At 34.3% G+C, this 13,682-nt stretch overlaps 1 protein-coding gene across 2 annotated transcripts; it reads right to left on the reverse strand.

The window, feature by feature from the left end:
• Positions 1-1,117: 1,117 nt before the first annotated feature.
• On the reverse strand, positions 1,118-6,024 carry LOC112006368 (uncharacterized). Of its 2 annotated transcripts, none has more exons than XM_024038650.2 (3): positions 5,885-6,024; positions 1,817-3,638; positions 1,118-1,680 (listed from the first exon to the last, which is right to left on the reverse strand). In XM_024038650.2, the coding sequence occupies exons 2-3, from the start codon at positions 3,549-3,551 to the stop codon at positions 1,313-1,315; spliced, it is 2,103 nt and encodes a 700-aa protein (XP_023894418.2). In that variant the 5' UTR covers positions 3,552-3,638; positions 5,885-6,024; the 3' UTR covers positions 1,118-1,312. The 2 variants fall into 2 exon arrangements, with proteins under 2 accessions (XP_023894418.2, XP_023894417.2); XM_024038649.2 differs by having other exon boundaries at positions 1,118-1,707.
• Between the last annotated feature and the right edge of the window lie 7,658 nt (positions 6,025-13,682).

The raw sequence follows: 13,682 nt of genomic DNA on the forward strand, positions 1-13,682 counted from the left end.
CATAAACAAAACGACATAAAGTAGCAGAGCACAAAAGTTTTGGTATGAAAACCAATCAATTTCTTGTAAAGTTCAAATACAAAATCAATATATTAGCCATAGCTTCCGAATGCCTTCAAATAAGTCAATTTGATAATGGGGATCAAGAAACGTTAAACATGGAGCAACAAAATGTAATAACTCAAAAGTCATTCTCAGTGACAAATTTGCTCTCAAACTTTCTGACCGAAGGTTGCCATAGACATTATACTGCTATATATTAAAGGCAAAATTACTCTCAACTTTCTGCTCTCTCACGCACCGTATGGTTGTATGTCCTATGAATTAGAAAAGCTAACAGATTTAATGCACGCAAACAACACTGTAAACAAATATGTACATGAAGGAGAAAACAAAAATGCCATGTACGTTCGTTATAACACTAATCCTTAAACACTTGTTGGAAGTCATGGTTCTATATCTGTGCAAATTCCATTGCTATACCCTATCCTTTTTCAACTATACCTTTTATATTCACTTACAAGGGTTCTTTCTTTGCATGAAATCGAGAAGGTCCATCCCCATTAATAGCCCCTTCAGTGAAGCCCAAGTTAATCCGTGAAGATTGAACATTTCGGGACTCAATCTCTGGTGCTTCATCAACTATCCAATCATCCATTGGGTCAATCTCTTCAGCCACAATGTCACACTTTTTGCCTGACTGAAACTGCTGCAGTTGCAAATTATAATGTACAAATCCCCCTACCCTTTTGTTTTGTTCATATAAAAAAAAAAAAAAAAAAAAAAAATAATGGCCATAAACAAAACGACATAAAGTAGCAGAGCACAAAAGTTTTGGTACGAAAACCAATCAATTTCTTGTAAAGTTCAAAGACAAAATCAATATATTAGCCATAGCTTCCGAATGCCTTCAAATAAGTCAATTTGATAATGGGGATCAAGAAACGTTAAACATGGAGCAACAAAATGTAATAACTCAAAAGTCATTCTCAGTGACAAATTTGCTCTCAAACTTTCTGACCGAAGGTTGCCATAGACATTATACTGCTATATATTAAAGGCAAAATTACTCTCAACTTTCTGCTCTCTCACGCACCGTATGGTTGTATGTCCTATGAATTAGAAAAGCTAACAGATTTAATGCACGCAAACAACACTGTAAACAAATATGTACATGAAGGAGAAAACAAAAATGCCATGTACGTTCGTTATAACACTAATCCTTAAACACTTGTTGGAAGTCATGGTCCTATATCTGTGCAAATTCCATTGCTATACCCTATCCTTTTTCAACTATACCTTTTATATTCACTTACAAGGGTTCTTTCTTTGCATGAAATCGAGAAGGTCCATCCCCATTAATAGCCCCTTCAGTGAAGCCCAAGTTAATCCGTGAAGATTGAACATTTCGGGACTCAATCTCTGGTGCTTCATCAACTATCCAATCATCCATTGGGTCAATCTCTTCAGCCACAATGTCACACTTTTTGCCTGACTGAAACTGCTGCAGTTGCAAATTATAATGTACAAATGTCAGTTCACTCAATCCTTGTTGCTCAATAGGATTCCTTCCAGTTGTAAGCAGCTTCTCGGCCAAACTTCTCTTTAGTTCACATCTTGAAGCACCGTCACAGTTCTGGCTCAGAATTCGAAAGGCAAATCTCTGCAGCTCAGGATATTCTGTTCCATAATGAGACCACCATAGAGCTGTAGTTCAATTTACATAAAAATACAAGTTTAAAATCATGGTTTTTGACAGACTCAAACCAAACCAAACAATAAGCAAGCAAGAAGCCAAACTATAGAGGTCTCTTACCAGGAGGGTCGCTGGTTCTTTGGTTAATGGCACTCCCCTCTTCAAAACTACCTCTAGCATGTCTATAGTCTTCAAGTTGTCGGGATATCAAATCTTGACTTCTCTGATCTTGTACCAAGCGGACAGTAGAGCACAAAAGACCAAAGGCAACCTCAGCATCACCTAGGAAATCACTTGAATAAAAGAGACTTGGGTTTAAATAATACCCTGCACCATGAATAGGGCTATGGAGAAAGTTGTCCCAAATCTCATCAATCACTTTCCAAAAAGGCATGTACTGGGATTTCTTACCTTTAAATTCCTCTTTAATTGTCTCTTTTAGTTGATCCATTGTTTCGTATATGTACCCCACTTGTGGTTTATCAGCCTGACTGATTAAACATAAAACACGCACAATCGGTAGAGTTGCCTTCAAGGCAATCCCAGCTCCAGTCCAGAAAGAGTTATCTTCCATCAAATCTGCTACCCTCTTTCCCTCTGTTCTAGAAGCCCAGACTGATGTGTTCCACTCAGGTGAGGCAAACATGTTCTTCAATTGCAGCTTTTCTGAGACAATATTCTCCAAAGTCATAATGGGCATTGCTGACCTTATTTTGGAGGGCCGAATTAGGTCACGGCCAAGAGTATGTTTCTTCAAAAGATTCAAAACAGTTTCATGGCCATAAATAAACTTCGTAAGGGACTTGGCTTTAGCCAATATACCTCTGATGGACTCAATCATTTCAATCTTCTCTAGCATGAGCTCAATGCAATGGGATGCACTCACAGTCCAGAACACTCTCTTGCACCTATCCATGAATTGCTTGCCCACAGCTCCCATCCAACCTGTTATAGAACATGCCACCACTTGAATTACATTTTCAATTCCAATCTCCTCAATAACTCCATCCAACAACAACTGTAACATATCAACATCGTCAATGAAAGATGTAACATCAGACGAGCGAAGATAAACAATACCCTGTGGGCAATCCACCAAAAAATTAACCAAGTGTCGACCCTTTTCATCAATCCATCCATCTAACAAGATGCTACACCCTGTGCTTGCCCATGAATGCCTAATCTTCTTCACATAATCTTGGATATCATTCACCTCATCTTTAAGGATCCACCCTTTTAGCTCCTGACAACTTGGGATGTTATACACCATCTGACCGTTACCCAGGGTAGCATTTATCATTGCTTTGAAACTAAGGGAATTGACAGTACCGAAATCAACACCTGTTTCATAGAAAAATCTAGCAATGCATTTTTGGGCTTTCCTTGATAATGAAACTTTTCCTTCTTTGCAATTGATGGCTGTTTGAGAACCTGTATTTCCATAGGGAAGAGGAGCACTGTCTGTAAGACTGTCTTCCTGTGCAGAGTCCATATCAACATGCCTCCCATCACAAGAACCGGCAGTTTGAGTTGTTTCATGCTTATTGTGCTTAACACTATTCAAGTTGGGACGGCAATTCCTTTTACAGGGAAGATTTGGGTTATTTAATTCATCAACTTCCTTGCTTAAACTTTCTATCTTCCTTTCAAGTAATTTGTTTCTAAACAGTTCCTTCACATTTTGAGGAGCATTTTCACAAGGAGTAACATCTCCACGTATACCTCCTAAGTGGCACTTTAGACGGAAGAAACCACTCACCACTTTACCACAATATTTGCATTGAACTCTAACTTTTTTCTTATCAACTACTGTACCATGATCATGAACATTAATGAAGCCTTCACTAGCAACCATATTGTTCTCTTGTTTTCAATTTCAAAAGAATCAAGAAACCCTGAAAATTTTCTTCTCTGTACATCAAGTGCTTTCAGCAAGCTTGGCCTGAACAACAATGAGAAAAGGTAGCAAAGACAATGATTAAGGGGGAGACTCCTTAAAGTTAGAGCCCAAAATTGATATATGATCTGGTTTCCACTCAAAATCAAATGAAGAAACTTATTAGATTCTATGGGGCACTTTCACTTTATATGAATGTCATCATTCTTGCAATTATCACATGTTCTACAACTGAAAATCCCCAAAAGAACATTCAATTAAATAAAAAATTGCAAAGCCAAAGCAGAAGGATAGAGACCAATAGTATGAGAATTGGACAACTACTGCATAATAAGTCAAGGGCATAAGCTAAACACAAAACATCATAAAAAGTTCGGGAACATAGAACCTATGCTTTCAAGAATTCATTCAAGACTTGTATAAAGTTAATTATAAACTACTATTTTAATGTCCCAAAATAAATCTTGTCATATCCAATTTTTACCAAGAAAAGGTTTTGGGAAGGAATCATTTATCACCCTCAGTAGAGTACAACTACAAAAACTAGTGAGGTTGGCATAGATGCCTGAAGTCAAGAGGACAAAATTACTTAAAAAAGAGAAAGAAACGAGAGGAAAAAAAAGGGAATAAGGAAATGAGATGATTTGGCACTGAAAGACTCTTGAGTGGGCCCAAGTTTGTGTGAGATATACCATAGACAAATTCCTGGAAATAATTTTGGTTATGATGCTTGTAAACCATTATTCAAGAATGAGGCTAAGATGATGACTGCTCCAATTTTGAATTTAGACGAGATACACTGATCCTAAACTAATGCAGTGGACTAAGTATGGTTATAGAGATAAAAATGAGTGAGATCATTTCTATCAACCAAAAAAAAAAAAAACATAATGTTTATAAAAATAATAATAATAATAATAAAGAACGTGAGATCATTTCTATCATTTATCCACTTATTTTATGGAATTGGAAATTATTAAAGATGGGTCCCAAAAAAATGAACTTGATCAGACTGCGAATTTCTTTCAAGATACCAAGTTTCTGGTTTAGTCCGTATTCTGTAACCAAATAAAAAAGATATAGCTTCAAATAAGAACTTTTCTAGTCACGTTTCAATAAATATATGCTCAACAACTTTTCAAGGTAGCAATGAAGCACATAGGGAAATCACTGTTGAAGAAGACCAAAAATGCAGAAGTGGTAGAAAAATCTGGCTTGAAAACCACAATTGTGCGACTCATATTCATGATAATACAAACACGTACACACCACCAGTGGGACTCAAACTCACAACCTCACTCTTTTTCCTATTATTAGGGAGGAGGAAGTGTCAGCTCATTGGCTATTTAGCGTTTAGAAAATCTAAGATATCATGAATAAATTTCAGCATCTCAAAATACTTGTGAATGCCCTGTAACGAAAACAAGACCATGAATGTGATAGCTAATCAAAATCTAGAGGATTTAAATTCAAGCCATTAAGTAATGGTCTCAAGAAAATTGAAAAAGTATTGTTTAGACTTAGGAGCATCTAATGAACAACTGAATTTTGAAGAATCTAAGGATGGCAACATTCAAAGTGTTACACTTTGATTTTGGCCTTGGCAACTGAGTGATGAAGGCATCAATGAAAATTTGATTGAATATGATTGAGACCAGCAGCCCCCTCGTGCATCCAAGATGAAAGAGACCAAATGGGCCCCATTAAAAATTCCAAATCTGCGCCAGCACATTAAGAAAAAAAAAAAAGAAAAAAAAGAAAACCCAACTGTTCAAATTAAAAATGGTTTTGATTTGACTCATAATTACTTGACCTTCAAAACCTTATGACTTTTGGCTCTCAATGAGATCAGTCAGATTGATATGAGCTGAACCTCGCACAAGCAAACTAAAAGATAACTTTACTGACACCAACTTGATCCTTGTTCCATGTCGCGATCACTTTTATCATAAGCACAACATATTATAATTAATCACGTCAATATTGAAAATTGTGTCCATGGAATCGCTTAATTCAATCGTTGACTAAAAGTATTGAACAAACAACAATTAAACTTGGCAGAAACTAGAGAATCTCTTCTCCCTTCCAATATTTTTTTAGAGTAAAAATGAGCAAGCTTTATGATCTGTTTTGACTTTTGAGATGAGAGAGAAAGAAACACAAGTGTAATTTTAGACGAATCAAAGAACAACCTTTTTATTTGTCTTAAACAAAGGAAACATCAATAATGAATATAGAAGAAGAAGAAGAAGAAGAAGAAGAAGAAGATGTTGTTCAACAAAAAACTGTACCTTAAAGGTTAAAGCTCAAATCTTGAAACAGACAGAGAGGGAAGGACTCCTTTTCCTTTACACAACGTCGAGTGAGGCTCAGATCATCATCATGTCTTCACTAGCTTTCCCTTCTTATCTTTGCGCGTATGTGTTTGGCTATTTATCATAAAAATAAATCATAATCTATATATATATATATATATATCTACCTATCATCCAAGTAAGCGGCCACATGGCCCACATCATCCCCATAAAATTACCAATTTTTCTACTTCTTATCTTTTTCCTTTTTTTCTTTTTTTAACTTTTATTCTTCTTATTCTATAAAATATAAAGTAAAATAAAAACTCTTATTCTTCCTGTTACTTCATATTTATTCTTATCTTCCCAGTATTCTCAATTTTACAATTACACTTCCTGTTTTTTTTTTTTTTTTTTTAACTATTCTTCTCCCCCTTTTTTTTTTTAATTTTCCATTAGAAAGTCTTCTCTTTTTTTTTTTTTTAGCTTTGGTTGAATTTTGATTTAGGTTAATACTTAGTTTTTTTTTTTAAAAAAAAAAGAATTTGAGTTTATATCAAAACACAATCTACATGGCTATGAATTTCAATATGTCTATCAATTTTTTGAGTAATAAATTATTATAAAATTTATCTTTTATTTCTTTGGTTTTATTTTAATTTTGGTTAAACTAACATCGTAATTTTATGATGAGTTTTTATTATTATTGAAAGCACGATAGTGCGAAACACTATTGCTTGTTTAGACTCCCAATTTTAAATTTACAGTTAAATTGCTTTTACTCAACTTATCTAAGTACGAAATAAGAGTAAATGAAACGTAACAAACCAAAACAACACTCTAGTGCATAAACAAATACAATAAGCAATAAATGTGAAGCACAAGAGTAAGGGAAGAGAGATGCAAACACAAGATATCATCGCTCTTTGGAGTTGCAAGAGAAAGAGTCTTTGATTCGCTCTTTGGAGTTTTAGAGAAACTCTTCTTTGCTCTCTTTGTAGAAGAGTAAAACTTGCCACTTTTCAATGATTGCAAAGTTATTAGACCTTGTCGAGGTAGAATTGTTGCATCCTTGGGAGGATGAATTCCCTTGAAAAGCAAAATCTTCATTATGAGACTGCAAAAAGGAAGACAAGTCCTACTAGTTGATTTGCCTTCAGTTTTTCCTAAAGTTTGGAAAATGTGTGCACATATGTTGATTGAAGCTCCATGTATGAGATCACAAAGGAAATTTGCTCTTCGAAGGTTGATGAAGCCCATGTTGGTCAATGGGTACAAATTGGAGTGCATGATCAATGCAAGGGTCTTGATTTTAGGAGTGAACCTTGCAGTGCCAATGGATGTACTCTTGACGGAGACTTCAAGATCAACTCCTAAAGTTTCAAGAATGAGATCAAAATGTCACACTCTGTCATCATAAAGAGTTGTGACAACATTTAACGGACGGTTCATTTGAAGAATCTTGGCTAGATAGTCCTGTGTGATGATGAAGTCTTTTCCCCAAACCCAACACTTCAATTCAGCTCTAGTAAATCAAGCATTTGAATAGAATTCCTTTATAAGTTCATCTACTGGCTCAGCGAACATCCCAAACAAGTTTTCCCAATCTTTATTAGCAAAGATCCAAGGGATGAAGGTTGATCCCAAAGAGTCAAACTTCACAACCCATTCCACCACAGTAAGTGCATTCTTGAAGTGCGTGTTGAAGGATTGGAAGTCTGTCAAAGACATAAACTTCATTCTATCAAAAGCAACTAACGCCTACCTATTTCTCTTTGATATTGGAGAAGATGTGAGATCAATTATGGGTGCTTTCCTGCTTGAAGACCTTTGAGACATTTGTAAGATAGACACACAAAGACAAATCATACACAAAATGGCAACAAACTTGATTAAATGCAAGTTAGTACAAAAATCAAGTATAAACACTCTAAAGCCTAAGTTAAAAGAGCATAAACACAACACAAAGACATGTTATAGATGCTAGATAGTCTAAATAGACTAAAAGCATGAAACATTGCATGACATGTCAAGTGTGATAGGGTGTGTGCACCAAGGGTGTGTGACCAATGCATGGACAAGCACAATAGGGCAAAGTGTGTAAAACACACAAGCAATGATCAAAACATGTTCCTAATGAGTAAGCATGGCTAACCCCAAGAATTGGCACTTAATGGAGTCCAAATGACTGAAAAATTACCTTAGAGACATTTTATCAAACACCTAACATGCACATATTAACCTTATATATGATGAAATGAATGAACTTGTGAAAAATCTCCCTCAATACATGTTATTTTTGCCACATGGGGCCACCATTGTCATGAACAACACAAATGGGACTAAGCCCAATCAACAAAATCACAAAAAAATTTTGCAAAAAAAAAAGTTTTCACCAACCCCCATTCAAAATGAACCCAACCCTAGGTGTTAAGCAATCTAAGATAAAATCTAAGGAATAGAAAGATAAAAAATGTTAGAAATTACCTTAAAGTAGTCTTAGAGTTGAAATCCAAGTGAAATTGGTTGAGTTTTGAAGAAATTTGGTGATTTAAGGAGAGGGACTTGCGAGGAACAAAAAAACAAAGTTTTTTTTTATAAACTGTCATTTCAAGCTCTTTAAAAACTGACTATTCGGGCATTTCGCGAGTCAATGACTCGCAAGTTACTCGCAATTTGTGCAAATGCATAGGGCTGATTTTGCGGGTCAAGTCTAAGTTGCGAAGTACTCACAACTAAGTCGCAAAACTCTCTGCCTAATTTTGTGAAGAAACAAAAATTTCCTCATTTCATCTCGCGACTTGGATGGGATTGCATCCACTCGTGAAATGAGTCACGAAATTGCCAATCATTAAGTTTTTCAAAACAAGAGCGACAAAAATCACATCCAAAAACAAGTAAAACACTCAAAAATCTTTTTGGTTTGATCAATGAGCAATTGAGTATACATACATCACATAAATGAAATGGGTATTTATTGAACACTAGACTTGTGTGTTGTGTGTGGGTATCAAGTATGAATTAGTCCATAGTATAGCATGAAGTTTCAATGATCAATTCAATCAAGTCATACACAAATAACACGAAGTCAAGAAACCTATCTCATGAATATAAGTGAATGTATATGACTCCTCACCAAAGTATTTACATTGATTGAAAGTTTTTTATTTGGCTTCCATTTTTCATACTTTGATCAACACAAATCAATATTTTGAGCATCGATGCCATGAAAGTTTTTATATTTTTTTAAGGAATAAGCCTTCAACTTTAGCATCATACATTTTGAATAGATTTTGCTCCACCTTTTCCTTGTCAAATTAGTTTTCAAAACAAAGCTTTTTCAACTCTATCTTTTTAGAGATTGACGTTTGAAGAGGTTTTTAACAGAAAATTAAATGTGAGGAGATATATAAGATTAAGTCTACGAATGTCTTAAGATCAATCAAGAATATTGGCTAGACATGCATGACAAGTTTGAAGATCTATTTACAACAATTAAACATATATTTCTAGAGTTCACTCACATTTAATATATGTGCATACATAACAAGACTAAGCTCGTAAATATACTATGCCATTAGTACGAAGTTACTAAGCCAAACTCAACATCTGGTATGACACAACACAAGCGATCAAATTTTTTGGATTTTGTACTTTTTATGTGATTTTTTTTTGGATTTTTACACACTTAAAACAAAAACAATAAAGAAATATCATAAACAAACAAACTTGGAAAAAAAGAAAAAAGAAAAAAAAAACTATTAAAAGAAACATGCTAGAGGGGTAGCATAATAACCAAAAGAAGATGCACATGATAACATGCATTAAACTATGTCCCTAAAACATTGGAAATATTGATTCATGGATATGGTAGAGAAATCATACATGAATAACCTTCTTCACCCACACTGCACGAGTGTTTTGGGTAAGATCCTTAGAAGGAGGGGTACATGCTACATAATGCTCAAACCTTGGGGTAAAGCTAGCTAGGCACAATGAAATGTCATTGAGCATCTCCATGACATCCTCAATGAGGTGTCCACCATTGTCTTCCTTAGCTGCTTTCCTCTTAGGTTCCCTTTTTCATTTCCTTGAGCGCTTTAAAGATTGACTCTTTTGAGGACTTGAAACTTGAAGAAATTTGGTCTTGTATGACCACGAATAACACAATAATGGCAAAAATGCTTCACTCGAGATCCTCTTTGATTCTTAGGCAATGACTTCCCTTTTGCCTTAGAATTTGCTACAGTGGCCTTCTTCTCAATATTTGGACTCCCAACCTTAGGCTTCTCCACAACCTTTGCCAATGCGAACTTCATCTCCCTTTTTGGTTCAATGCTTAAACTTCCTTCACTAGTGTATCCCAATTTGGTCTTGTCTGAAAAGGACTTTTGAGATGTGAGCACATTGTCAAGCTTCTTGATTGTGATGCGTTCAACCTTTGCATTTGCTTGGATCACCTCTAGCTCAAGAAATTTGTCCTTAGAGTACGCATTCAATAACTCTTCTTTCAAATTCTCGACTTCACATTTGGCATCTCTTAGTTTTAAAAGAGTGGATTTGTGGTCTTCTTCAACTCTCTTCATTTTCTTAACCGCACTCTTTGCTATTTTGGCATACTTGCCATAGTCTTCATGAAATGCATCATAAACATCTTGAAGCTTCCTATCACCTTCTTCAAGATATTCTTCTTCATTGTCATGAAATTTAGGAAGCAATGAAATCATACCAGGCTTAAAATTAAAATTATTTGCATTAATTGAAAAAATGATGCATGATGGTGCACTACTCCTAGTATGTTGCAAATAATCTCTGAGAGTTCTAAGATAGGTTGGTGATCATGAAAGTCTTCATTATTTATTTATTCTCATCACCATGATTACTCTTTAAGTCTGCCATGATATCAAGTGTGTGAAAATGTGTGAAAGAATCAGATAAATTGCCAACAAATTATTAGACTCAATTCTAACCAAGCGATTATCACTATCATGACACCAAACATGCATGCAATAGTAAAGCAATAAAGAAAAATTAAAATAAAATAAAATAAAATAAAACAAATACCTTTAACAATAGAAAGAATAAAAAGAAAAGAAAAACTCTAAAAGAAAACTAAACTACTTAAAAAGAAAAGAGTTGGAGAGATATTACCTAATATTTGAAGAATTTTAATGTCAAAAACCTCTCCAAACGAAGTGAAACACTTCTTTAATTGCCTAATTCCCCGGCAACGACACCAAAAAATTGTTGCAACTTAAATAATGCTCACTGTCGCGAAGTAATAACTTAATAAGTCCAAGGTCAAATCCACAGGGAAAAAGGAATTGATTAGCAAATCACAAGAGAAAATAACTAAAACAATAAAATTATATTGAAGAGAAATTTTGATAGTTTGGTGAAGGTATTTTAGATTGATAGAAAAGAATAATATATTGAGGCGCTAAGGTTTAAGGATCCACACATAACACATCTATTAGTAGTCTTAATAATATTTATTTTATAACTCAACTAAAATTCATACGAATGATGATCTTAGTTGGATGATTTAACAATAAGAACTCAAGAATTGATTGTTTAAGGTTGTTTTATGAAATCGATTGATTTTAGACAAAACAAAACTAGTGAATTAGTTAGCAGAGAATACTAAGCATTTAACGTGGCTGGAGTCTACGATAAATCAAAGAATTATATAGAACTAAACACTTTTCTAGATGAGTAAATCAATCAAAAACATAATAACATAAGTATTAAAACTATAAAATAATTGTTAAGAACATACTAATAAATGGTTGGAGTTCACCCCTTGCCTGAGCAAGGCTTCTAGCAAACCATAACACAAATAAAATTCTAAAAACTGTAAAGAAACTTTAATAAAACTTAAATTATGTTCTACAGAAGCTCTCCCTTGAATTCCGCCCTAAAGAGCCTTTAAATAGGCCAAGAAATCCTATTACAAGTTGAATTCCCATTTGGAAAAAATTTCAGGTTTTTAGGCTTCAATTAACTGACGATTTTGGCCTGATTAACATCAGAATTTGGATTTTTGGTAAACTATAAAGTTGTAGCCATTTAAGTTAAATTTCCATCCCAACTTGAATCATCTCGATTGGACATCTGAGCCAAAAGTTATACCCAAAATAGGAACTGGTGCACAAGTTGGAATCCTAGTCCGAATTGGACTTGGATTTGGTGCAAATTTCCGTTGATTCCTTGCTCCAATTGGACTTAAATTTAATTGGGTTGGCCTTATATAAATTCATCATGGCTCTTGTAAAAGTAAAGTCCATTAGCCTTCTTTTTTGCATAAATCTACTTATTTAATTCCATTCTCTTACAAAAGACAAATTCACCCATCAAAAATCAATTAAGCACAAAATTGACTATTCAACATTATTTCAAAACCAAATATAAAATGCATGAATTAACTCAAAATAAGTATGATAATGCTTTATAATAATGATATAAATATGCAAACATCCTTCTTTTCATCCCTCTTTTCTTCTAGCTCCTCCAAGTCTTCACATCTTTCTGCCACGAAAACATCCTTCTCATTTTTTTTTTCTTTCGTGTTTGGAAGACCCTTAAAGAGGGTATCATCAATTCTGCGAGGCTGACACCCTCTGTTCCATACACTAACAAACTTTTGTATAGTGTGTTATGGTTTTTTTTCTACAACTATTTCCTAATTTATTTATTTGAATTTCTCATTCTCTTAAGAAGATTATCATGATAGCCAAACCTCATTACAAATTTACAATTGATATTACTTAAATAATTTATAGAGACATTCAAATACATAATCATCTCACTTCTAAAATATCTAAAAATTAACTCAAACTAAAACTATAAGAGGGATAGAGAGTACATGTGATAAATAACTCAAAAAACACACAGTCAAAGTGTCAAAATAAGAGGAAGATAAAGGGATGGAAAAATTGTAAGGTTAAGGTATAGAGTAATGGGGGAGATAAAAAGGTAAAAGTAAGTAAATGTTAGAGAAGGTATAATTGTAAAATGGCAAATTAATAGGAAGAAAAATAATTAAAAAGGAGAAAAAAATATATTAAAAATAGGTTGATAATGTGGCGCTGATGTGACTTAACAGAAGTACAGCAACATTAAACGTTACGCTTTAGCAATAGTGCAAACTACACTAATTTAAAAAAAAAATTAAAAGCAAAGTAGAAAAAATTGTAAATAAAAACTAGTGGAGAGAGAGAGAGAGAGAGAGAGAGAGAGAGAGAGAGAGAGAGAGAGAGAGCTTTCTTTTTGGGGGGGGGGGGGGGTCAGTATTTGAGAAGGTTCTCTCACCGAGTTATACCCATGGCCAAAGAAGAAGGTCCACCAATTGCTAGCAGTGTCGAAGCTGCGAATGAGTCACTCTCACCACTGCAAGATCCTTGGTATTTCTCTTCCCCTTTATTCCCTATGGTTCCTAGTGACCTTAGCCCACCTAATGCTCCATCTCAATGGAACATAAGGGTGAAACCCCCATTCTTGAGACTGCATGGGTTGTTGTAAACTCTAAAGCATAAAGTATAAAGCAATTCAAGAAAATATTTAAAAATAAGAATGTTATTTTATTCTAAACAAACTATTGGCTTATATAAGCCTTGCAAAGAGACAAATCCGGAAACAAACAACCCACGTTAATGTTTAACTTGCTAAATGGCTAATAACGTGGTAAATGGCTAAGGAAATGGTCAAACTCTACCTACATGTCCTAAATAATAGGATTTATTAACTGAATGAACTTTTAACTACTTCAAACAACCCCAACAATTCCTCCCCTAAA

This window comes from Quercus suber, unplaced genomic scaffold (genome assembly GCF_002906115.3).
Source record: "Quercus suber isolate HL8 unplaced genomic scaffold, Cork oak 2.0 scaffold_520, whole genome shotgun sequence".
Classification (NCBI taxonomy): domain Eukaryota; kingdom Viridiplantae; phylum Streptophyta; class Magnoliopsida; order Fagales; family Fagaceae; genus Quercus; species Quercus suber.